Consider the following 27,758-nt stretch of genomic DNA (forward strand, 5'->3'; position numbering starts at 1 on the left):
CCAAGCAACGGGGGCTGGAGGTCCGGTCCCCCCGACAATCCCCCCCACCCCCAGGTTCAGGGAGGGCTGGAGATCCAGTGGGTCTCCACCCCCCTAGTCCCCCAGCGAAGGGTCCCTAGTGGTCCAGTCCCCCCTACCCCCCTACCTTGTGGGTTGGAGGAGGGAGGGTAGCCTGCCTCCCTCCTCTTCCTGCGACGCCGCAAAATGGCGGCGCCCAGCCCTGCCCAGTGTATCCTGGGATGCGCTGGGCGGGGCTATACACCATATAAGCCTCTAGCGCTGGCATTTGCTTCTGATCATCCCCCTGTCAGTGAAACTAAAAGAGGGCATGCATTTTTCTATAACAGCTGTAACAGAAAACATGCATCACCTGCTGGCCAAACTAGAGAAATGCATTTCAATAGTTAATAAAGGCAGTTTTATAGGTTTAAAACATACTGTTCTGTCACCTTCTTCCCCACCTCCTCTTTATCTTTCTGTTTCAGGACTGAGGCACAGACAAAATGATTTCTTGGCATATGGGAAAATAAAGATAACAATGAGTACTTACATATAATATGTGGGATATAACCCTTCAAAGTACCAGCAATGTTTCTTGGCCTCTGTATACTGCAAAAAAAAAAAAGAAAAAGAAAACAGAAGATCAAGATATTATTTTACTTCAAGGATGTAATATCTGATCTTCTACTACAGACTGGATGTCTAATAGGTGCCAAAATAAACAACAGGAAACTACAACTAACTTCTAGTCTGCACTGCATAGGTCAATATTTAAACCCCACTATCAGCAGGTTTCAAAATCCTAAGGGCCCTTTTACCAAGCTGCAGTAAGCACTAACATAGGCATATCACAGTTTAAAATGGCATACTGCAGGGAACACTGAGGCATACCATGGTACTTTACACATGTGAATGCGATAAAAAGTAAAATTTATTTTGTCATCGAGGGGGCATGTTTACACTAATCAGTTATCGCAGCTACATTACTGTGCACAAACTGATTAGTGCAGGATTAGTGAGTGAGCCCTTACTGCCTTCAAAATAGGTGCCAGTAAGGGCTCACACACAAATTTTTGTTAATCGCTGCGCACTAATGGCAACATTAGTGCATGACTATTAAATCAGAAAATGGAAAATTGGCCATTTTCTGGCCACAGCAAAAGAATGCGTTAAGGCCCTTAGGTGCATCCCCATGTAAAATGACAGCATTTACACATCTACTGTAGCCCAAAGTATTAAATGCCATTTTAGCACAGGGTTCATTCACATATCGGAAAAGCTAACTGCATTCAGATTTCAAGAGGCCCACGTAGGGCAGGGTGTCCTGGGTGGACCTATAATTCAAACCTGGATTCCCCTTTTTTCATAGGGATCCATGTCCGTACTGAAAAAGATGGATGTCAGTATTTAAAGTTGCCCAGAGGCCCGGGAAAGTGCCTGCTTTAAGGAGCAGCTGTAAATTTCAATGGCCCAGCCTCCAATCACTCTCCCAACAACTGTTCCTCTTAAGAATATATGTCATGATATTTGATCCCCTGTCTCTCCCCAATGCATTTGTTCCCCCCCAATGGCACCTCTGTGGCAAACCAGGCCCCTGCACAACAAACCCTCTCCCCATGGAAGCAAGCACCCAACACATGTACCTATCCCCCCCCCCAAGAAGGCTCAACTCTACCCGATAGTCTAAGATACAAAATGGGCTCCCCCCTGGCAGACCCCCCACCCTATACCTTCCTCACCCACACCTCAGGGTTACTGGGGGCTCCTGGGGTCCAGTGAGGTAGGAGTAATGCCCAGTCGCTCCTGCCTCAATAAGTAGGTCATCCAAAATGGCTGCTGAGACCTCTAAGGGTAATACTGTGGTATTACCACTAGGGATCAGGCTCAAGGAGAGGTTGGGCCTTGAGGAGTTACCATATTGTTGGGTGTTTGCCCACCTATGGAGGGTTTTGCTGTGAGGAGGAGGCTGCCATTGAGGAGATTGTTCAGAGAGGGAGCAGGCATTTTACAAGGCTGCTCCCACAACTATATTGGGGGGGAGGGGGGGTCTATGGATGTTTTCCCCAATGTACAACTTTCTAAAATTGCTTTTCCCTCTGTACATGGAGGGATTCTGATTTTCAGACCACCACCTATTTTACAAGAGGCTCTACATTGGCAAATCCTCTACTAAAATAGTATGGAACTCCCCCACATCCTGACTTGGTTGTGTGAATTCCCCAATCCATGTACTATTCATTATCTGCCTATTACTTCTTAAATGAGATGTGAAGGGGCATTTTCGATATGACGTCTAAATCTGATTTTGGACATTTTGCTAAAAACATGCAATAATAAAGTGGCGAACATAGCCTTTTTTGTTTTGAAAATGGCCATTTCCTAGACGTTTTGTAGATGTTTTAGGCTGGATTCTATATATAGTGCTGTAAAAATCGGTGCTGAAAAAAAATACGCCTAGGTGTATTCTATAAACCGTGCCTAACTTTAGGAGTGGTTTATAGAATACGCCTAGGGCCCATCTACGCCACTAAATCTAGTCGCAGGAATTTAAGCCAAGTAAAACTTGGTGTAAATGCTGGCGACTAAGTTAGGCATGGAGCGGGTGTACTCTATATCAGTGCGCATAATTTTTAGCAATGCCCATGATCCACCCATTCCACACCCATGGCCATGCCTCATTTTTGGCAGCACGCATTAGAATTTACGTGCATCACTGTATAGAATACACTTAGCAAGTTGTGCACGTAAATTCTAATTAGAGCCAATCAGAATCAATAATTGCCTGTTAATTGGCAATTGTCGGCACTGATTGGCTTGTTAAGATAATTAAGTTACACATGAAATATAGAATACAACCTGAATTGTGCACACAGCTCAAGTCGCACTGTATAGAATCTCAGTGCATTTTTCCTTTGCGACCATAAAAAAAAGTCCAAGGGAAAAATGCACAAAAACAAACCATTGGGACTTTGGTGGTGGTGGTGGGGGGGTGGGGGAGCATTCTTAGTAAACTGGTCATACTGTACTTGTCCCCCTATAATGTATTTGTTCACACCAGAGTCTGTAACCACCTCTCCGGAACTATGTAAGCCATTTTGAGCCTACTAATAAGTGGGAAAAGGTGGGATACAAATGTAACAAATAAGTAAATACAAACATCCCAGCAGAGCAGTGGGGCACCCTAAGGAGTGTTGCAGTGGACATCACATAAAAGGTCCCAGGTACACATCTCATCATTACCCCCTTATATTGTACGGTGAGCCCTCCAAAACCCACCAAAAGCCTGCTGTACACCACTACAACAGCCCTTCTGCCGGCAAGTGTCACCTATATGTTGGTATAGTAGGATTTTTGGTAAATTTTGGAGGGCTCACACTTTCCATCACAAGTGTAACAGTTAAGAGTGAGATATGGACCTGGATCCCCTTCTCTACATTGCACTGAATCAACCACTAAGCTACTCCAGGATCTGCTTGCTGCTCTAATAGGCCTGGCTGTAACATCTGAAGCTGTTAGAGATGGTATGTACTATTGGGTGAGAGGGGGGTCAGTGACCACTTGGGGCGTAAGGGAGAGGGTCATGCCTTAATCCCTTCAGTGGTCATCTGGTCATTTAGGGCACCTTTTTGTGACTTAGTCATGATTGAAAAAGGTCTAGACCAAAATGTCTAACTTTTAGCCCTGGTCCTTTTTGCTCTGTTCCATTATGGTAGAAAAAAATCCCAGTTTTGGGAATGTCCAAACCCTGCCCCCAACACGCCCCCTTGTGAGTTAGACGCACTGCAGATGAAATGCATTGAAAAACATCTTTTAAATGTGTTTTGAAAATAGCAACTTGAATGTTTTGGACAAAAAAAGTCCATCTGCCGCATTGTACTGCTTTTTGGACGTTTTTTCTGTTTCAAAAATGAGACCCTAATTAAACTTCACTGTACAAAAATAAGATTACATGTATAACTCATTTCTGACTCAATAGTCAGAAAAATGCATCATGTAAAAGTGGAAGCATAGAGAACACTTTTAACAACTATCTAAATGCACTGTAATCACGTAGATTCCCTAATGGAGCCATCTAAAAAGTTCTAGAACAAGTCACTGAGCTAGAGAAAGCCTAATTTCTAATACTAGTCAATTTTATTTCAGTTACTGAGGGAGCATATAACAGAATTTCATTAGAGGACTGCTGATGTCTAGTGGTAAAATAGTAAACTCTATCAAATATCTAGGTGCTGTATGTTACAAAAGGTTGAAAGCCAATTATAAAATCTTTCCGGTCAATATTCAGTAAGTAATTAGCGTTTTTTTCTTTTTTTTTGGGGGGGGGGGGGGGGGGGGGAGTTTAAGTACTGACTGTCATCAGCTAAATTAGACCCGAATATTCAATGCCAGGCCATGTCCAGTCGTTGGCATTGAATATTTAAGTCTCACAGACATGTGCTGGCTGCAGGAACTTATGTAGGTCCTGCCTGAATATTAGCCAGAACCAGCATGAGAAAGTTCACGTTTCCCACCTTTCGCCTCCCAACAATTTCTGATACTTCCTCCCTCCCTCTTCCCATCAATGACAAAGACTGATCTCTTTCTCTCCTGCCCCCCCCCCCCAAAAAGTAGACCAATCTCCCCTCCCAGCCCTCCCCCCAGACCTACCTGAAAGGCCTACAGGCTCATTTTCGAAAGAGAAGGACACCCATCTTTCGACACAAATCGGAAGATGGGCATCCTTCTCACAGGGTTGTCCAAATTGGTATAATCGAAAGCCGATTTTGGACGTCCCCAACTGCTTTCAGTCGCAGGGATGCAGTGGCGTAGCAAGGGCGGCTGCCACCCGGGGCGGTTCACCTTTGCGCACCCCCCCCGGTTGCAGAGGCGTCATCTCCCCCTGGGTGCAGCACGACACCCCCCCCCCCCCCCCCGGAGTGCATTCGTACCTCTTGGGAGGTGGGAGCAGCCGTGCGGCTGTCGGTTCCACTGGTTCCCTGCTCCCTCTGCCCCGGAACAGGAAGTAACCTGTTCCGGGGCAGAGGGAGCAGGGAACCAGCAGAGCCGACACCCCCCCCCAGCGGCGTGCATCTGGGGCGGACCGCCCCGCCCTTGCTACGCCACTGCAGGGACAGCCAAAGTTCAAGGGGGCGTATCAGAGGCGTAGCGAAGGTGGGACTTGGGCGTGCCTAACACATGGACATCCTTGACCCATAATGGAAAAAAAAGGGCATCCTTGACGAGCACTTAGACGACTTTACCTGGTCCTGTTTTTCTTACGATCAAGGCGCAAAAAGGTGGCCGAAATGACCAGATGACCACCGGAGAGAATCGGGGATGACCTCCCCTTACTCCCCCAGTGGTCACTAACCCCCTCCCACCCTCAAAAAACATCTTTTAAAATATTGATTGCAAGCCTCAGATGTCATACTCAGCTCCATCACAGCAGTATGCAGGTCCCTGGAGCAGTTTTAGTGGGTACAGTGCACTTCAGGCAGGCGGTCCCAGGCCCATCCCCCTCCCTACCTGTTATGTTTGTGGAGGAAACAGCGAGCCCTCCAAAAACCACCACAACCCACTGTACCCACATCTAGGTGCCCCCCTTCACCCGTAAGGGCTATGGTAGTGGTGTACAGTTGTGGGTAGTGGGTTTTAGGGGGGCTTGGGGGGGCTCAGCACACAAGGTAAGGGAGCTATGTTCCTGGGAGCATTTTATGAAGTCCACTGCAGTGCCCCCTAGGGTGCCCAGTTGGTGTCCTGGCATGTCAGGGGGACCAGTGCACTACAAATGCTGGCTCCTCCCACAACCAAAGGGCTTGCATTTGGTCATTTCTGAGATGGGCGTCCTTGGTTTCCATTATCGCCGAAAATCAGAACCGACCAAATCTAGGGACGGCCATCTCTAAGGACGACCTAAATTTCAAGATTTGGGCGTCCCCGACCGTATTATTGAAACAAAAGATGGACGTCCATCTTGTTTCGATAATACGGGTTTCCCCACCCCTCCATCGGGACGTTTTGCGAGGACATCCTCAACTTGGGCGCCCCTTTCGATTATGCCCCTCCTAGTGGTCATCACAGCAGGAATAAACCCGACTTACAGCTCCTGATTGAAAATGGCAGCCACAACCTCTAGTGGTAGTCTCACAGTAGTCTCACCAGCATCCAGTCCTTTCCCTGATAAGGTTTGTATGTTATCAGATCTCCCCAATGATCCCTCCTCTTCTCTCTGTCTCTTTGGGGGTAACTGTATAACAATGTGCTGTATTTAAGCACCTACTTTCCTCTATAGAATACTTACATAACTAGGTTTATATGAATAAATGCGCATGCTCTTAAAACCAACCATAGACCTGGTATGTATGCGCCTACATTCCAGTGATATGCATGTAACTTATAAAACAAAATTAATTCAGCAAAGATATATAAAAGCAGCATAGAACTTTGCATTTCCATTTGTGAGCAGCTTGTGTGTCAGGCTGCAGCTGCTTGCGAAAGACAGCACTGCTTGTGAGCCTTGTTCTCTGTGCTGCACTGCACTAATCAGACAGGGAAAACACTGGACTGTTCCTGCTGGTTTTATGTTAAGCCCCTGACACAGCCCTTGAGAGGGTGAAAAATGGCCATGTTGGGCAGTTGGAGGAAAGTTGTATGCTGATTTTATGTATCTGCGCTGAATACATTTTCTTTTATTTCACCACATGAGTCTGCTTTTCTATTCTGATGTTCAGGATCTTGCAGACCACTTGCCTTTGTGCTTTTTGTAACTTAATAGTATTCTATAAGATGCATGAGTAAATGAGAGTCCCACCTAAACTCCGCCTATGTATATGCACTACATAAGATACACTCATATTTACACAATAGTGCCTAGGCAGAATGTTTGTGTTTATGTGAGTACATGCAAACATACACAGGTATATACCATTCTTCTAAACATTTAGACACATAATCGGCACCTCAGGACACAACTGTAGTCCAAACTGGCGACCCCTGTGCTTTCTTCTTAGCATTTAATGCAGGGAGTCAAGGTTCAGACTGGCTCCAGGTTGGGGTAACCCACAAGGTTTCTCAATGAACTGATTTATTCTTCACTCCAAAAGTTAAACCTTCAATTCTATTGGGCTACTGTCCTTGAATAGACCACCCCCCTACTAATTGTGTCCCCGGAGGGAAGGAGGCCCGAAGGGAGGCGATCTGCAGCCTGCAGCGCTTTCACACAGAGGTGAGAGGCGCTGTGATTTCAATGCAGGGGGCCTGGCCCGGTGGCAGACAGAGGGGGTCGGGTGGAGGGGGGGGGGTAGCGGGGCCCAGTCTCTCGGTGGCCCTGGATAGTGCCATTGTATAAGTCTCTGGTGAGGCCCCATTTAGAGTACTGTTTGCAGTTCTGGAGACCACACCTACGAAAAGATATAAACAGATGGAGTCGGTCCAGAGGGTGGCTACAAAATTAGTAAGCGGTCTTGAACACAAAAAATATAGGGACAAGCTTATGAACTTCAACATGTATATGCTGGAAGAGAGGAGGGAGAGTGACATTTAAATATCTCAAGGGCATTAATGTACAGGAAGTGAGTCCTTTTCAACTGAAGTAAAGCTCTGGAACGAGGGCTTCCTAAAGGAAAAGTCCATAGACCATTATTAAATTGACTTGGGGAAAATCCACTGCTATTTCTGGGATAAGCAGCATAAAATGTATTGAACTTTTTCGGGATCTTGCCAGGTATTAGTGACCTGGATTGGCCACTGTTGGAAACAGGATGCTGGGCTTGACAGACGTTTGGTCTGTCCCAGTGTGGCAATACTTATATACTCACTATAGTAAACTTGGGTTCAGAATAATTTATCTTTTTTTATATATATATATATGCACTTTAAAAAAAATGCTAAAGTGTTTTAAATTGTTTTAAATGTGCTCAGACCATACCGTTTACACCCATTATATCCCCAAGAGGAATATGTGGTGGTGTCACACTGGAACCATCATTGCACATGTGATGTTCCACCTCCTAATATTTGTGTATGTACATACAGCTGCGCCCAAGTAGATCTTACTCACCGATGTATGCGTATATCTATAATACATATGTATAAGTCATGAACTACTCACATTAAATATTGTTAGACTTGAGCTCAAACCTCCGCCCATAAATTATGGTACATTCCATATTACCTTCTGATACATGGATAATAAAACATACAGTTCAACGTTTGTTTAAACCTAAAGGAGGAATATGTTAATACATGACACCCTGATCTCTCTTCCCCCACATATCTTACACAAACCAACCCACAATGCGATATACACACATATTCACATAATTATTTCACTTCCCTTGGGGTATATTGTGCTCGTGCTTGTGCTTCATTAAAATCACATATCATTCATCCATTCCAATCTTGCCATCAAAATAACTGCTCCCTTTAACTCTAGCCGAGTTTCAAAAGTCTTCATCAGAAAGGGAAACTAAAAATAGAAACACTCTTTTACAAACAAACCACACTTACAGGATGAAGTATACACTATGATCTGGTCTATCTGGCTTTCTGCTCAGAGGTGAAGTCAGGGGTTGCCGTTGGTTGTGGCTTTGCCACTGGGTGTAGATGCGACTTTGAAGAAGATGAGTCAGTTGCCCTTTAGTGCAGGGTGCTTGCTCTTTGGTGATGACTCGGGGCTGGTGGTAGGGAGGCGGGGATAGTGCTGGGAAGACTTATACGGTCTGTGCCAGAGCCGGTGGTGGAAAGCGGGACTGGTGGTTGGGAAGCGGGGATAGTGCTGGGCAGACTTGTACGGTCTGTGCCAGAGCCAGTGGTTGGGAGGCGGGGCTGGTGGTTGGGAGGCGGGGATAGTGCTGGGCAGACTTGTACGGTCTGTGCCCTGAAGAGCACAGGTACAAATCAAAGTAGGGTATACACAAAAAGTAGCACATATGAGTTATTTTGTTGGGCAGACTGGATGGACCGTGCAGGTCTTTTTCTTCCGTCATCTACTATGTTACTATGTTACTCACAATGCTTCAGACAAACTCAATATATTAAAACAAAATAACTCACAATACTAATCTTTTAAACCAATTTGCAGGCATCATAAATCCCCCGGGTGAGATCGCCTCTGGAATCCTTCCTCACTCCAGGGAGAGCGTCTGACCTCATGCTCCCATGCTCCTTAAGTACCTGAATTAATGAAGCTTTGGCCTTAACATTTACCAGCTGGAAACAGCTTCCCTTAAAGTAACAGCAACTTTCTTAAAACTTTCTTAAACCCTCCTGAGCCTACAGCCCTTAAACATGAATACCAAAGCACAGAAACAATTGTAATACCACAGGGGGTCAAATTAACACCAGTCAAAGCCACTCCACCTCCCTGTTCAATCCCAAAGGATGAACAGTGTTCCAGGAGAATATTAGACGCTGCTCCTTTTGGGCTAGAATTTCACTTAAATTGCCCCCTCTGGTCAATTCAATATGAAGCAGCACTGTATAACATAAATCCTGAATGTGATGATTATACTCCTGCCAGTGTCCAGATAAAGGAGCCTCAGGCTTACATATACGGATGTTACTGACATGTTCCCCAATCCGAATCTTGATTTTTCTAGTTGTATAACCAATATAAAAAAGCCCACACGGACACCATATACAGTATACAACCCCCTGAGAATTACAGTCTGTTCTCTTTTGCATGTGAAATACCTGTTTATTATGGGGGGGGGCTTAATTGTATCCCCCTCCTGCACATATCTACAGTACAAGCACCCCCCACATTTATAATGTCCCGGATGTTCCTGAGATTCCTCCCTAGGTCTGGAGAGGATTTCCCCCAAATTTTGTGCCCTGCTATATGCAAAACAGGGAAATTCTTGAAAGGGTGCGTGCACTTTTAGAATGTGCCAATGCCTATAAATCAATTCCCTAATATTATTAGACATCCTAGAAAAAGGTAAAACACATACTAGAGATTTTTTCTCCTCCTGAACAGTAGGATGAAGAAGCCACTGACGGTCCGCACTAGATGCTCTCTTATATGCTGTGCGGACAACTTGGTCAGGATACCCCCGTCGATTAAACCGCTGACACATATCTGCCGCTTGTCTACTGAAATCCACTTTCTCAGAACATATCCGCTTTAGCCGCAACATTTGACCTGCTGGAATATTATTACGCAAATGTCTGGGGTGGAAGCTAGAATAATGGAGCACCATATTACAATCTGTTTCTTTTCTGTAGATCGAAGTGCCAATCCTTCCTCCTTCTATCTTGATGGAGACATCCAAGAAGTTTATGATGTTATAACTCCAGGACACAGTAAAGCTCATATGTCCATCAACATTATTAATATAAGCTACAAATTGTTGTAACTCCTCTACTGTACCATCCCAAATAAGGAGAATATCGTCAATGTATCTCTTCCACATAAGCGTTTTTCTCATCCAAGGGGAAGGATAGATGAACCTATTTTCAAATCTGGTCATGTAAAGACACGCCACAGAGGGGGCAACAGTTGCCCCCATCGCTACCCCTTTAATCTGATGAAAGTACCGACCTTCAAACATGAAATAATTGTTCTTGATGACCAACTCACTCATGTGGTTAAGCAACTGTATTTTTTCTCCTGAGATACATAGTGGAGACAAATACTCAGCAATGATCTTCAATGCTTCATCCTGAGGGATATTAGTATATAACGCCACCACATCCAGGGTGGCGAGAAGTATTGGTCTATGTCTGAAGCATTGTGAGTGTATACTTCACCCTGTAAGTGTGGTTTGTTTGTAAAAGAGTGTTTCTATTTTTAGTTTCCCTTTCTGATGAAGACTTTTGAAACTCGGCCAGAGTTAAAGGGAGCAGTTATTTTGATGGCAAGATTGGAATGGATGAATGATATGTGATTTTAATGAAGCACAAGCACGAGCACAATATACCCCAAGGGAAGTGAAATAATTATGTGAATATGTGTGTATATCGCATTGTGGGTTGGTTTGTGTAAGATATGTGGGGGAAGAGAGATCAGGGTGTCATGTATTAACATATTCCTCCTTTAGGTTTAAACAAACGTTGAACTGTATGTTTTATTATCCATGTATCAGAAGGTAATATGGAATGTACCATAATTTATGGGCGGAGGTTTGAGCTCAAGTCTAACAATATTTAATGTGAGTAGTTCATGACTTATACATATGTATTATAGATATACGCATACATCGGTGAGTAAGATCTACTTGGGCGCAGCTGTATGTACATACACAAATATTAGGAGGTGGAACATCACATGTGCAATGATGGTTCCATTGTGATACCACCACATATTCCTCTTGGGGATATAATGGGTGTAAACGGTATGGTCTGAGCACATTTAAAACAATTTAAAACACTTTAGCATTTTTTTAAAGTGCATTTATATATATATAAAAAAAGATAAATTATTCTGAACCCAAGTTTACTATAGTGAGTTTAAGGTTTAACTTGGTTGGTTGGATTTGATCTTCCTGATTTTTTGTAATACTTATATACTTACTAGTAAAAAAGGCCCGTTTCAGAAAGCAATGAAACGGGCGCTAGCAAGGTTTTGAGTGATCAGCGTGATCGCCGGTATGTGAGTCCTGCTCCCCACCCCCATGTGCTGCAGCGCGCGCGCCTACCTGCACAATGATGGGCAGTCGCAGCGAGTCCTTGGCGATGCTGTGTCCGCATTTGTTGCACGAACCTCGGCCGCTCTTGGCGTACTCGGCCCGGTAGAGCTTCTCGCCTGCCTGACAGTCCTCCATGGTAACGGCTGCAGGAGACAGCGGAGCAGGAGAGGAGGACGCAGACCGTTGGCTCTCGCTGGTGCAGAGCCGCCTTCACCGCTGCAGGCCGCCGAGCAACTGGTTGGCGAGGCGATGCCATTCGTTCAGTGTCAGCACTCCGCCCTCGACGTCAGCATGTTGTGACGCGAGGGTGGGCAGACACTAAATCGGATATCTATGCCACCTCAAGTTTCCGGCTGAGGCTTCATTAGAACGTTGGAGGTGCGTTTTATATATAGAGAGATGAAGGGGCATACGATGAAGTTAAGAGGGAATAGGCTTAGGAGTAATCTAAGAAAGTATTATTTCACAGAAAGGGTGGTAGAAGCGTGGAATGGCCTTCCGGTGGAAGTTGTGGAGTCGGAGACCATGTCAGAATTTTAAAAGGCATGGGATAAGCATCTGGGATCGCTTAGGAAAAGGAAGAGTTAGGGGTTACAGAGGATGGGCAGACTGGATAGGCCATTTGGCCTTTATCTGCCATCATATTTCTATTTGCTTTCTTAGCTGTCGCCACACACTGAGCAGAACGTTTCAACGTATCATCAATGATGACACCTTGATCCCTTTCCTGGGCGAGGACTCCTAATGTGGAACCTTGCATCATGTAACTGTAGTTCGGGTTCCTCTTTCTCACATGCATCACTTTGCACTTGCTCACATTAAACGTCATCTGCCATTTGGATGCCCAGTCTCTCAGTCTCGTAAGGTCCTCTTGTAGTTTTTCACAATCCTCTTGCGATTTAACAACTTTGAATAACTTTGTGTTGTCAGCAAATTTAATTACCTCACTAGTTATTCCCATCTCTAGATCATTTATAAATATGTTAAAAAGCAACGGTCCCAGCACAGACCCCTGGGGAACCTAACTATCTACCCATTGAGGATTCTGACCATTTAACCCTGCTCTCTGTTTTCTATCTTTTAACTAGTTTTTAATCCACAATAGAATACTACCTCCTTTCCCATGACTCTCTAATTTCCTCTGGAGTCTTTCATAAGGTACTTTGTCAAATGCCTTTGCGAAAAAACAGTTGATGATCATTGCCTGGCTAACTGAATTCCATGCAGCATGCATGAAGTCGATGGCAACTTTGATATCAATGTTGGCTCATCGCTTCTGTTCCATTGCATGAGGAATGTACCACACAATTTCTGTATTGTTGCTTGAATGCATAGCTGATACTCTGGTCACAAGGTTGAATCGCACTGGTTGTGTTTGGTGGCAGAAAGACTAGCTTTCCTGCAGTCAGGATACTAATGTTGGCATGCACTGGGCAACTGTCAACAAATAACAGGACCTTCCTCTTCCTTTGTTTCATTTTTTTGTTAAATGAAACCACCCAATCTTCAAACAGTTCTCCCGTCTCCATACATGTTTATTTGCCTTGTAGGCAGTGCTTTTTTTGTAGAAAAAAAGGTGCCGGTACTCATTATGGGCGGGGTCACCACATATGGCTCCACGCCTATGTTAGCCACACCCATATTAGCCACACCCCTTATACCAGCTATGGCGCATATAAACAGACATCATTGAAAATATTATACTAGTATAGGAGAACAAAATAACGTGATTTTTTTCATTATAAATAATTTCTGTAAGCTGTAACAGCTCCAGTATACCCAGTGCAAAATAAGACAGCAGATGTAAGTTCTCAAATTGGACATATTTCAAACACTAAAATTAAAATAAAATGATTTTTTTCTACCTTTGTTGTGTGGTGACTGTTTTTCTTTCCATATTGGTCCCAGTCTCTGATTCTGCTGCTCTCTATCTGTTCCCTTAACTCCGTTTCCAGGGCTTCCTTTCCATTTATTTCTTTACTTTCCGCCTTTCTTCTTAATTTCTTGTCCTACATCCATAAGTAAAAGCTGTCCACTGGATCCAGCGTCTGCCTATTTTCTTCATCCATGTGCAGTTTTTCTCCTCTCTTCCTTTTCCCTCATCTCATCTCATTCTTCCCTCCCCACCATCCATGTCCAGCATTTCTTCTCTCTCCCTTCCCTCTCCTCCATCCATGTCCTGCAACTCTCTTCTCTCCCCTGCCCCCCCCTCCAGCCATCCATACCCAGCCAGCGATTCCCTTGGCTCCCCTGCCTCCCCTCCAGGCATCCATACCCACCCAGCGATTCCCTTCGCTCCCCTGCCACCCCTCCAGGCATCCATACCCACCCAGCGATTCTCCTCGCTCCCTTGCCTCCATTGCAGCAGCCACAGCGAAAAGCCGTCTGTCTCTAGCCTAAGCCTTCCCTTCGTTTCCAGTCAGTGTCCCGCCTTCGCGGGAAGAGGAAATGACGTCAGAAGAAGTCGGGACATTGACTGGAAACAAAGGGAAGGCTAGAGACAGATGGCCTTTCACTGCGGCTGCTGCAGAGGTAAATGATGAACGGCGATTTAAACCCCCCAGAGCGCGGGAGATGAGGTAAGCATGGCTTGTGGTGCCCTCCTGCCATGCTTACCTCACTCACCGCTGGCTCGCCTGCCACAACAACCGGCTCACAAGAGCTCTTGCGAGCCGGCTCCAGCACACCACGCCCCTGGGGGACTGAGAGGAAGTGCAGGGCAAAAAAAAAGGTGCCGGTACGCCGTACTGTTGCGTACCAGCACAAAAAAAGCACTGCTTGTAGGTCACCGGCAGGCTTTTAAGGTTCTTGAAACTGCGCAAATTTTGTGATTTACAGTGGGCACTTGTCAGTGCCAGACATGTTGCAGCAAATTGCAGCTGTGAGGCAGTTATAAGCCATGGCACTTCTCTTTTTTGAAGCACAGCCTTCGGCTTGGTAACAGTTTGTAAAAGACACCAGGTTCATCCATGTTGGCACATCATTGGGTCTGTAGCCCTCTATTATTTTTGTCAACCGCTCATTGCTTCCTGTTCAACATTAGCACACTTGCCAGCAGCAACCTTGAACATGATGTTATAGTGCTTTTTCAAGTGTTCAAGGAATCCGTTGGAATATTTCCATTCAGGTAATCCCATCTCTTTAGCCAGTCATTCAGAAATCTCTGTAAGCAACAGGTCTGTTTAAAGTACTTTAACAATACCTCTTCAACGTCCGTGTACAGGCTAGTGTGCATGCGCTGGCCAGTTATGTTTATATCGGCCAAAGATATTCCAGGGTTTCACGCAGCTTAGTCAGTCAGGCCAAGGAAATTCGGCTTTGTTTCTCAGCTCTGGCCTGCTGAAAAGACCTCTGGTTTTATCAGAGCACAGCCAATTTTCTTCTGCACCAGCCTGTACCCGGCAGCAGCACCTGTGCCAATTATCAAGAACAGACTCTGTGGTCTCTTATCTATACTGTGACTACTGCACTAGGGCCTGAAAGAAGCAAACCACCAGCCTGAGGGAGGATGAGCTGCCATCTGTGAAAAGAGCAGACTCCCAAACACAGATGGTGAGAAAAAAAAGAAGACAATTTATGGACTAAAAGGCTTTAAAAAAAATTGCTAATACTTTTTTGCAATATATTTTTTCTGTGAACCAGTAAACACCAGAGTAATACAGACAAAGTGAAAGATGGCCAAAATGTGTGGTACATGCCTATATATATATATATATATATATATATATATATATATATATATATATATATAGTCAAACCCATTTAATGTCACAATGGTTAATATCACACCCCGCATAATATCACACCTTTTTTTTTATCCCTGGTCAATGCCCATTGTAATTAACAAGGATTTACTCCACCTATTGTCACTCCATGTAATGTCACATATCGGTTAATGTCGACAATTTTCGCTGCTTGGTGATTTAAAATCTACCGCTGTTGATAAAGGTGAGCTGGCTGATGTAGTGTATCTGGATTTTCAGAAAGCTTTGACAAAGTTCTTCATGAGAAACTCCTGAGAAAATTAAAAAGTCATGGGATAGGAAGCAATATCCTTCTCTGGATTAGGAATTGGTTATTGGACAGAAAACAGAGGGTAGGGTTAAATGACCATTTTTCTCAGTGGAAGAAGGTGAATAATGGAGTGCTGCAGGGATCTGTACTTGTACCGGTGCTATTTAACATATTTATAAATGATGTGGGAAAACAGAAAGATGAGCGAGGTGATTAAACTACAGGCCAGGGAAGCCTCATGTCGGTGGTAGGAAAAATAATGGAATCGCTACTGAAGGAAAGGATAGTTGACTTTCTAGAAGCCAATGGATTACAGAATCTGAGGCAACATGGCTTTACCAAAGGAAAATCCTGTCAAATGAATCTGAGTGACTTCTTCGACTGGGTGACAAAAGAACTGGATGAAGGACGTACGATAAATGTGATCTACTTGGATTTCAGCATAGCCTTTGATACAGTACGTCACAAAAGACTCGCAAATAAGTTGAGAGAGCTAAACTTAAGAATGGAAACTGGTTAACCGACAGGTGGAAGAGAGTGGTGGTAAATGGAATCAGATTGGAGGAAAGGAAGGTGAGTAGTGGAGTGCCTTTGGGGTCAGTGCTGGGGCCGATTCTGTTTAATATATATGTGCAAGACATTGCTGAAGGGTTAGAAGGAAAAGTTTTCCTTTTTGCGGTGGACACAAAGACAGCCAATAGAGTGGATACGCTAGAGGATGTAGAAACCATGAGAAGGGGTCTCCAAACTAGTGGCGTAACTACGTTGGGCCACGGGGGCCTGGGCCCCCAAAGATTTGGCCGTGGACCCCTCTGCCGATGACCCTCTCGACCCCCCTCCCGCCGCCAACCCTCCCCCGCTGTCGGCTACTTTTGCTGGCGGGGGACCCCAACCGAGGTCCTCTTCTTCTGGCGCAAGGCTTCGTTCTGTTTCTGTGAGTCTGACATCCTGCAAGACGTACATGGAGAGACTTACTGACCTAAACATGTATACCCTGGAGGAAAGGAGAAACAAGGGTGATATGATACAGACATTCAAATATTTGAAAGGTATTAATCCGCAAACTCACCTTTTCCAGAGACGGGAAGATGGTAGAACCAGAGGGTATGAATTGAGGTTGAAAGGGGGCCGATACAGGAATAATGTCAAGAAGTATTTTTTCATTGAGAGTGTGATAGATACCTCAAATACCTTCCCGCAGGAGGTGGTAGAGATAAAAACAGTAATGGAATTGAAAAATGCGTGGGACAAACACAAAAGAATCCTGCTTAGAAGGATTGGATCCAAAGAAGCATAGCAGAGATTACGTAGAAAAGCCGATGCTGGGCAGACTTCTACGGTCTGTGCCCTGATCGAAGCTGATCGAAGATTTGGATGGGCTAGAGTGGAGCTATTCAAGGGCTTTGACAACAACTTCAGAAATTTTAGAACAAGGTCAGTGCTGGGCAGACTTCTACGGTCTATGCCTTAAAAAACGGCAAGGATAAATCAAGATCAATTCATACCATATGCAATGAGTTTATATTATTGGGCAGACTGGATGGACCATACAGGTCATTATCTGCCATCATCTACTATGTTACTATATTTTTTTAGCACATGGGTAGCGTGCGCCGATGCTAACTTTACAGCGGGCACCTGAACATTTTAAGCTGTAGTAAGCAGACTAGTGCTTACTGCAGCTTAGTAAAAGGACCCCTTAATGAACAAACAAAAGGCACAGGAGTTCCAGCTAGATACAATTAAAAACCCCTTTACTGGGCTCTCCCCAGTCGAATAAAATGTACAAAAGAAGTGCAGTTACTAAAAACAGGCAAATAGTTCGAATAAAGAAAATAGTGTAAGACAACAATGATTCAAGTTTGCCTATGGATTGTGACACAGTCCTGATATGTTTATGTTTCTTCGGATTTTGATTGATCGCCAATTCATGGCAAAGCCAAATCTTAGCATTTTATAACATTTTTAAAAACAGACAAAACTGAAAAACACACATAGAAAAGAAACACCAATCAATAAGTGCTTAGAAAGGCAAGGTTAAAAGTCATAATAATTCTAATACCTCTGAGACTAATCACTGTTACCACACAAAAGAAACAAAACTAATTACAAATCAAGGGCCAGAGTAAAAAGGTGTGCTTTTAAATTAATTTTGAATTGTTTTAAGGAGGACTTCATTCGCAAACTGGAGGGAAAATTGTTCCAAAGATGTGGGGCAAAAAAATAAAAAGCCAAACCATGTGTAATTTCCCAATGCGCCTGAGGAGAAGGAAGTACCAACTTATGATCGTTGAGGGACCGTAAACATCTTGCATGAATATAAGGGATAGTGCAACATGATAGATAATCAGGAGTACCCTCACGCAGTGCTCTGAAAGCTAAAACCAAAACTTTAAATTGTATGCAGAATCGTGCCAGCAACCAATGTAAATGCAGAAAAAGAGGAGTAACCGAGTCCCGATGGTTGGCTGTGCAGAAAAAGTATGCGGCAATATTCTGCAGAGACTGTAATCTCTTAAGACTGGAAAATGAAAAGACCAGCATATATAACGTTACAGTAATCAATACATGTAGCTATGTAGGCATGATAAAGAGTATGCAAAGCCACATTATCTACAAAATCACGAACTGACCATAACTTACGTAGGAGACAGACATGGAGAGAGAAGAAATGTCAAGTGGACAGGAGATCCAGGGAAAGCAGAAGAGACACGGACCAAATCGAATGGAAAAATAAAATGCTCAGACTACAAAGCTAGAAAAAAATTATTTTGAATTTATCAGTTGGAACATGTCAGCTTTGGGAAATACGCATCTCTGATCTTCCATTTGTTTCTCTAGTATTGCTGTATGTAGATTCTGACTCCTTAAGTTTTCCAGTTCAGATTTTTGCCTTCGTATCTCTTACTAGTCTGTGATTCCTTGTTTCATATTTGTTGATGGTCTGTCTGTGTTTTGCACATGTGAGCAAGGTGCATTATTCTGCTAACATGAAGTTTTTGTGTAGAAATCTGTAGCAGTCCCATTCGTTCTGTTTTCTCACTAGTTTATTGGGGTTTTAGGGTCAGGTGTAATATCTACAGTAATATTTACAGTGCTGCCTTTTCATAGATGAGGTTGTTCCTCTTTGCGTTCCTACCTGCTGAGGTCTCCCTAAATACTCTTTGGCTTGCTATAGATGATTTAGTGAAAATTTTGCTACCTGTACATTTTGTCTTTAGTGAACTATGCCTTTTTGGGAACCTGTGCACGTGACATCTTTTTTGGCTACTAGGAGATCTCCGGTGTTGCCTCTCCATATTGGTGATTTATAGTACTGGGGGAATTTTAAAGTACTTTGCCCATATACCTGGATCATTTCTTAATCTACGAATAATCACTAGAATTCTGAAAAAAACCTAAAAACTCACCTGTCAATAAGGCATACCCCACAGTATCTGACATAAATACCGAATAATGAAATATGGCATTTTAGTCAGGAAACGGACAGTTTTCAACTCCGACGCATGATCACACCCTAACATTTTGTCTGAATCACCCCAACCTATTTACTGATACTTCTTTACTGTACTTGTCACTGTAATAGTACCCCTCTACTGTATTTGTTCACACCGGAGTCTGTAACCACCTCTCCGGAACTATGTAAGCCACTTTGAGCCTACTAATAAGTGGGAAAAGGTGGGATACAAATGTAACAAATAAATACATAAAATTAATATTTTTCCTTTATTCTCTTCTTTATTATAAAAAATTGGAACTCCTAATTGTAGTGGACTTAACCAGAAATTATTCAGTTCATTTTCATTGCTTAATACTAGTTAATACTAGGTTTCCTATGATTGCATTGTGCTTATTTGAATGAGTTTTTCTGTATAAGTTTTGCTTGATTTGTCTTTATTTGAAATTTCATAAATACAAATTTTAAAACACATCTTATCAACAAGTGGCAGCGCTAGGCAGGAGCGGAGCTAGGTGGGGACAGAGCTAGGCGGGGGCAGAGCTAGGTGGGGTGGGGTTAAGAAGGAGTGGGGCTAGGCGGGGTGGGGACAGAGCTAGGCAGGGGTAGGGATAGGCGGGCACAGGGCATGGCTAGGTGGGGACCCCACAAACTGGTTTGCACAGGGCCTGCAAGTGCTAGAACTCGCCCTGATGGCCAGCATCTCCCCTTCCTTTGTAACCTTACCTCCACTCCACCAGTTGGCCAACACCTCATCTCTTCCATTTCCCTCCCAGCTTCCAATGCTCTCCTACCTCCTCCTGTTCCGGCTCCGAGTCCTTCCAGAAGAGTGAGCACTGTAAAGACAGAACTGCACAGAAGTGCTGCTGTGTTCCACCCCCCTATGACAGGAAGTCTGCCTCAGAGCCCACACAGTGCCTACTCTTCCATAAGGACTCGGAGCCAGCAGGTAGGTGGATGGGGGAGGCTCTCATGTATACAGACCTACACTTCACCCCCAATCTCCACCCCCTCCATGTGTCTGGGCAGCAGATAACATGCTTGAGAACTTCATCTCAAGCTGCTGCAGAGTTGAGTATCACAATGATCAGTGTGAGATCAATGCTCATGTCGCAAGACTTTAGCCTCATGTCATGGCAACCTGAGAAGAAGTGCTCAAGTACTTTAACTGCTACCCAGCCAAATGAAGGAGATGAAGAGTAGGGTTGCCAACTATTTCAAAGAGAAAAACCCACTATTTGCTGCTGCCCATGTCCTAGCCTTTTTCATCCCATACTGCCCTGCCTCCAACAAATAACTTTAGTGGGTGAAGACGTGTAGACTTCAGTGCCTGCAAGCTACACTGAAGGGGCGAGTACAAGAAATGACCCCCTTCAGCCCCCAATAAGCCACAGTCCCTTTCTCAATATGATATTGATTCTAATATATTGTACAACCACATAACTCCTTGTCACCTCCCTCAACAATGGGTGTAGAACAGAGCTAGGACATTTCCCCATAAATCTTACCTTACAAAACAAATGTCTAGATCTAGTGCAATCTCAATAAAAACAACATAAACACTCTCAGTACCAGGCCTATTGTGAAAAACACTCACTCAGGGCCAAGAGCGAATCTACAATTCCAGCATAATTTCCAAAACTCATATAACTAAGAAACTATCTAGGAAAGGCAGTACAGTGGACCCTAGGTCATCAGTACAACTATGGGAAAATTAAATAAGACAGATTCTACAGATCTTTAAATAGAAACTCCATGCTAAGAGAATACCCAGCCATAGTCAGACACAGAACACAAACAGACCCTCGACAAATAAAAACAAAACAGACCACAAACTAAAAATAGAAATATGTTGCAGAAATTAAAATGAAACCCCAATAAGTCTGACTCTTGCTATCTTTATATTTTGCACAGTACAAGGGGAAATGATTTTATGTTTCTGATGTACATGTAGTACATCAGAAACATAAAATCATTTCCCCTTGTACTGTGCAAAAAATAAAGATAGCAGATGTATCTTGCAAAAACTGATATTCCAATCACAAAATTGAAAATTAGGGTTGTTTCCAAGATGGCTTACTGAACGCTCGTACCTGTGTTTGCTCAGCGGAGTTGTTGCAGTGAGACGCTACTAGCGGTACCCTCGCCCCCTCGTTCGCGATGGGAAAGCGGAGGGGGAAGGTAAAGGAGCTTCCCTCGGCTCCTGGACCCGCTTCGACGCTGAAGCAGTCGATTCTGCAATTTCCGACACTGCAACCGGGACCTCTGTGCACATCGACTCCTTCTACAGCTACTGACGCGTTGACGTCAGTTGGAAGCGGAGATGGGGCTTCCCTGAGCCCCGGGGAATGCAGGGCTCCACCACAGCCGGGGAGTGAGGTTTTCGCAGCAGCCCTACCAGAAACGGACACCGAAGGGGTGGATTCGCAGCTGTTAGAGGGGAGGACTGCAGCGAATCAGAGTGAGACCCAGGACCAAGCATTTTCGGCTGAATTGGCTTTAAAGGTATTGCCACAGGACATTGTCTCTAAACTCTCTCGTTCAGGGCCCCCACCTCATTCCCCTTTACCAACAGGTGGAATAAGTAAACCCACTATTGTGACGCTTGAGTCACTGTGGGATATGGTATACAACACCCACTTCTCGATGCAAACTATGCTAAAAGAAAATTCAAATGATATTAAAACTCTTTCAGAAGCTGTTCTGATACAGGCACAAGTGACTGCACAGCAGTCCGTTAAGATTGAGAAAGTGGATACCAAAATCCAAGAAATGGGGACTTTGGAACCTGCTTTGATCAAAGATAATAACTTTTTGCACAAAAGTTTGGAATATCTGGAGAATCAGGCACGAAGACTTAACCTTCGATTCCTTAATTTCCCCAAATCTCCGTTAATTCCTCCGATCGAGATGGTGAAAAAATATCTGATAGACATTCTAGGAATGGATAAAGACTCATTGCCCCCCATAACTCGGGCATATTACATCTAGAATACTGTGGGGACCTTGGGAGATCCCCCAAGGCGAGAGATGGGTGAAGAAATGAATCTTATTTCCTTCCTGGAAAGTTCGTTGGAAGTTATTACTCATAGGACGACTATGCTGGTCACTTTTGTGCTTGAGCCAGATCGGAACGCTGTATTAAGACTTTCTTTACGACACTTGGATAGGCTTTTATGGGTTCTAAGGTTAGAATTTATCCTGACCTCTCTAGGCCAACACAAATGAGGCGCAAGGCCTTTTTGGAACTGCGTCCCAGAGTCGAGGCCTTGAGAGCAAACTTTGTTTTACGTTTTCCTTGTATATGTCAAGTAATGCTTGAGGGTAAACAATTTCAATTTATGGACCCTAAACAGCTTAAAGAATTTTTGGAAGCTAGAGTTAAAGTGATAGTTGCATGCCCTCCCACATAGTAGGCTGGAGTTTGAGCACAGATATGGTAAATGTGTGTTAATTTCTAATTTTGCTTATCTTTCTTTTTCCTTTTCTTGGAAACGTTTTCTCTTTAACGGTGGACGGAAAATAATGTTTGTATCATTTCCCTACGTTTTTTGCGTTAATAAGTTTTTTCTTTTGAATTGATGATGGATTGCTAAGTCACATTGGTTTGTGAATTATTGAAAATATTAATAAAGATTAAAAAAAATTGAAAATTAGATTATTTTTTTCTATATTTATTGTCTGGTCATTTTATTTTTCTGATTCTGCTAGTCCTAGTTTCTGGTTTTGGCTTTCCCCTGTCCATCTTTTCTGGTCTCCTGTCCTGTACATTTATCATTTCTCCTCTCCCCTCCTGTTTTCACTTTCTCTCCTACATCCCTCTCTAACACTAAGGTTTTCATTTCAGTTTTCTTCCAGTTATTTTTCCACTTCTCTTTCCACATTTCACTTCTTACGAACCACTCCTTAATTTCTCTCTTTTTACAGCACCTATCTACAACTTTCTTTTTTCCTTCACCCCAGTCCTCCCATTCCCTATCACTCTCTCCTACCCTAGCCTATTCCCCAGTCTTTCATTAACTCTAAACTCTCTCCCCTTCCCCTCTATCTAGCATCTCCCAATTCTCCCTATATCCAGTATCCTTTCTCTGTCTTGCTGTTCCCTCCCCTATGACCAGCCCCTCCTCACTATTTTTATATCCTCCTGCATCCAGCTTATTTCCCTCATGTCTAGTATTCCCTCCTCTCTCTATTCCACTGTCCAGCATCTTCATTATTGTCCTATCTTCCTGTGTCCAGTATCTCCCCTTCTGTCTCTAATCCCTCCTTTAAGTCCAGGATCTCCCTATCCTGTTATTCTTCTCCTCCCCGCCATGTCCAGTATGCCCCCCATCTTCCTATTCCCTCAACTGTCCAGTATGTCCCAGTATGACTGAAAGGCTGTTCCATTAATTAGCTCAGAATGGAAGCTATCTGTTTTAGCTGCTCTTGTTTGTCAGATCGAGTTTAAAAGGAAATGAAGGACGTGCATTGGCTCTACAGGGGCGCTCCAGCCTTCCGACAAATGTAGGAGCTGAGGGAACTCTCTGATCCATCAAAAGCTCTATGTCCATTTAAAAGCCAATTTAGAGCTGTCTCTCTGTGCGGAGAGGTCCGGTATTTAACATGAAGCACAGCAGAACTGACATTAACCATCTTCTCTAAAGGTTTCTAGGTAACAGAGCTTCCCAGGTGCAGTGTGCTTCATGAGTTCATCAAGTAGATGCTCGTTTATCTCCTCACCCGTCCATATGTGCTTAGAAAACATTTCTTCCATGTTCCGGGTAAAAAGAGAGACTTAAATAATAAAATACAGTTGAGGCAAGAATGTTAGTTGGATGTGGGTTTCCCACAGTGTGGCATACAAATGAGATTCACTGGATAGAAAACCCACTGCTTTTTGTTCCCTCCATGCCTAGTATGTTCCACATCTCTCTATTCTTCTATCATGTCCATCTCCCTATCCCCTTCTGTGTGTCCAGCATTTCCCCCATCTCCATAATCCCACAATGTGTCCATCATCTCATCTTCTCCCTATTTTCACCTATCCAGCATCTCCCCTATGTCTCCCTATTCCTCCTTTGTCTGTGTTACCAGTCCTACCGCATACAACCCCAGTTCTCCTCCAACTTTTCCCAGGCAAGGCCCAATCCAGGCTCACCCACACATTTCAAACTGAGCAGTCAAATTCCCTCAAAGTTCATCAGCATCTCTCTCCTTTCCTTCAACCCTACTGTTGTGCTCTTGCGACCTCTTCAACATGGAAGCGCTAATGGTAATAGAAAGGACAATGTGATGCTTCAGTTAGTCTGTGAGTATGCAAAAGGAAAGCTTCAGACACATCCCACTCCCTACAGAAAACAAGGAGTCTGCATTGGAGGGGACGGGAATTAGCTGAGACTTTGCTTTAGCACACACACAGACTGAGAAAGGCCCCACATTTCCTTTCTGTTACCTCTGGCACTGCTGCAGGTCCAGGCAAGGTTGAGGAGGCTGCAACAGCACAGTAGTAGGGTTGGCTGGTAAGTAGGGAAGAGACAGAGCGGAGAGAGCCAACCCCGAACTCTCTCCTCAAGGTGCCCCCTCCCCCAACTCCCCCTTCATTATCTCCTCAGACCCTTGCTGAATTCTTTCACAACAAGGTTCAAAAGATAAACCTTGCTTTCTCTACCTCACCAGCTCTCCCTCCACTAGTCCGTTCCCCTCTCTCTCCTTCCCCTCATTCCCTTTCCTCCTTTCCTGAAGTTACTATTGAGGAAACTACACTTCTCCTTTCTTCCTCAAAATGTACCACCTGTTCCTCTGATCCCATTCCCACCCACCTTCTTAATGCCATCTCTCCTACTCTTATTCCTTTTATCTGTCACATTCTCAACCTCTCATTCCACTGCGACTGTCCCTGCTTCCTTTAAACATGCTGTGGTCACACCTCTCCTTAAGAAGCCTTCACTTGACCCTACTTGTCCCTCTAATTACCGACCCATCTCCCTCCTTCCTTTTCTCTCCAAATTACTTGAGCGTGCTGTTCACCGCCGCTGCCTTGATTTTCTCTCCTCACATGCTATTCTTGACCCATTACAATCTGGTTTTCGCCCTCTCCACTCAACTGAAACTGCGCTTACTAAAGTCTCCAATGACCTATTACTGGCTAAATCCAGAGGTCAATATTCCATCCTCATTCTTCTTGATCTTTCCGCTGCTTTTGACACTGTCGATCACAGCATACTTCTCGATACCCTGTCCTCACTTGGATTCCAGGGCTCTGTCCTTTCCTGGTTCTCTTCCTACCTCTCCCTCCGCACCTTTAGTGTTCACTCTGGTGGATCCTCTTCTACTTCTATCCCTCTGCCTGTCGGTGTACCTCAGGGTTCTGTTCTTGGTCCCCTCCTCTTTTCTATCTACACTTCTTCCCTTGGTTCATTAATCTCATCCCATGGCTTTTCCTACCACCTCTATGCTGATGACTCCCAAATCTACCTTTCTACCCCTGATATCTCACCTTGCATCCAAACCAAAGTTTCAGCGTGCTTGTCTGACATTGCTGCCTGGATGTCTCAACGCCACCTGAAATTAAATATGACCAAAACCGAGCTTCTCATTTTCCCCCCCAAACCCACCTCCCCGCTCCCCCCGTTTTCTATTTCTGTTGATGGCTCTCTCATTCTCCCTGTCTCCTCAGCTCGAAACCTTGGGGTCATCTTTGACTCTTCTCTCTCCTTCTCTGCTCATATCCAGCAGGCCGCCAAGACCTGTCGTTTCTTTCTTTACAACATCCGTAAAATCCGCCCCTTTCTTTCCGAGCACTCTACCAAAACCCTCATCCACACCCTTGTCACCTCTCGTTTAGACTACTGCAATCTGCTTCTTGCTGGCCTCCCACTTAGTCACCTCTCCCCTCTCCAGTCGGTTCAAAACTCTGCTGCCCGTCTCATCTTCCGCCAGGGTCGCTTTACTCATACTACCCCTCTCCTCAAGACCCTTCACTGGCTCCCTATCCGTTTTCGCATCCTGTTCAAACTTCTTCTACTAACCTATAAATGTATTCACTATGCTGCTCCCCAGTATCTCTCCACACTCGTCCTTCCCTACACCCCTTCCCGTGCACTCCGCTCCATGGATAAATCCTTCTTATCTGTTCCCTTCTCCACTACTGCCAACTCCAGACTTCGCGCCTTCTATCTCGCTGCACCCTACGCCTGGAATAAACTTCCTGAGCCCCTACGTCTTGCCCCATCCTTGGCCACCTTTAAATCTAGACTGAAAACCCACCTCTTTAACATTGCTTTTGACTCGTAACCACTTGTAACCACTCGCCTCCACCTACCCTCCTCTCTTCCTTTCCGTTCACATTAATTGATCTGATTTGCTTACTTTATTTATTTTTTGTCTATTAGATTGTAAGCTCTTTGAGCAGGGACTGTCTTTCTTCTATGTTTGTACAGCGCTGCGTATGCCTTGTAGCGCTATAGAAATGCTAAATAGTAGTAGTAGTAGTAGTAGGCGCTCAGCAGAAAACCAGCACTTACATTAGCTAGTTTTTTGTTGTGCCGGCTGCTAGTCTCTCCTACATAAAACTTGCCAGACTGTCCAAATACCAACCCCTAGATGAAGACTAGAATCAAGGGGCAGTGTGGCAGAAGCACTGGTAGAGGTAACTGCAGGGTGTACTGCTCTCACCTCGCAGCACTGCCACCTGTCTCAGATTTTTTTTTTCAAAAATTATACTTCCATCTAGCAGAGGGTGACCTCTTCCTGTGGGCCCCAGACTTGCAGGCCTTGCTCAACGGTGGCTACTCCCCTCATTTAACATCTTGGCACCTAAATACAGACTGCTGTCGGCTTGTTAGATTGCCATTTTAGATTAAATGAATGCTAACATTTGGAGTTTCTGCCCTAGGAGTGTCTGGTTTTTCCAAGGTTGAAGGGATTACTGTATGTGTGTGTGTCTCAGTAGCAGGTCTGACTGAAAGGCTGTTCCATTAATTAGCTCAGAATGGAAGCTGTCTGTTTTAGCTGCTCTTGTTTGTCAGATCGAGTTTTAAAAGGAAATGAAGGACGTGCATTGGCTCTACAGGGGCGCTCCAGCCTTCCGACAAATGTAGGAGCTGAGGGAACTCTCTGATCCATCAAAAGCTCTATGTCCATTTAAAAGCCAATTTAGAGCTGTCTCTCTGTGCGGAGAGGTCCGGTATTTAACATGAAGCACAGCAGAACTGACATTAACCATCTTCTCTAAAGGTTTCTAGGTAACAGAGCTTCCCAGGTGCAGTGTGCTTCATGAGTTCATCAAGTAGATGCTCGTTTATCTCCTCACCCGTCCATATGTGCTTAGAAAACATTTCTTCCATGTTCCGGGTAAAAAGAGAGACTTAAATAATAAAATACAGTTGAGGCAAGAATGTTAGTTGGATGTGGGTTTCCCGCAGTGTGGCATACAAATGAGATTCACTGGATAGAAAAACCACTGCTTTTTGTTTATAAGTGGTTGTGAACAAGAAGTAATCCCTTGACATCTGATGGTTATTTCAGAATATGATGAAACTGTAATTATATAGAAAAATGCAGGTAAGAGATACCATTACATACAGTGGTGGAAATAAGTATTTGATCCCTTGCTGATTTTGTAAGTTTGCCCACTGACAAAGACATGAGCAGCCCATAATTGAAGGGTAGGTTATTGGTAACAGTGAGAGATAGCA

General features: G+C 44.2%; 1 protein-coding gene across 2 annotated transcripts in view; it reads right to left on the reverse strand.

Annotated features, from left to right (window-relative positions):
- The window catches only part of VOPP1 (VOPP1 WW domain binding protein), a 196,897-nt gene that overhangs the window by 104,727 nt on the left and 64,412 nt on the right, over nt 1–27,758 (reverse strand). The window contains exons 1-2 of one of the 2 annotated variants that reach the window (XM_030189999.1): nt 12,823–12,869; nt 551–609 (exon numbers count right to left, since the gene is read on the reverse strand). In XM_030189999.1, the coding sequence (XP_030045859.1) occupies nt 551–609; nt 12,823–12,843 (80 nt within the window). In that variant the 5' untranslated portion in view covers nt 12,844–12,869. Of the gene's footprint in view, nt 1–550; nt 610–12,822; nt 12,870–27,758 lie in introns of those variants that run through there. The other variant, XM_030189998.1, reaches the window with a different exon arrangement.

This window comes from Microcaecilia unicolor, chromosome 1 (genome assembly GCF_901765095.1).
Source record: "Microcaecilia unicolor chromosome 1, aMicUni1.1, whole genome shotgun sequence".
Taxonomy (NCBI): domain Eukaryota; kingdom Metazoa; phylum Chordata; class Amphibia; order Gymnophiona; family Siphonopidae; genus Microcaecilia; species Microcaecilia unicolor.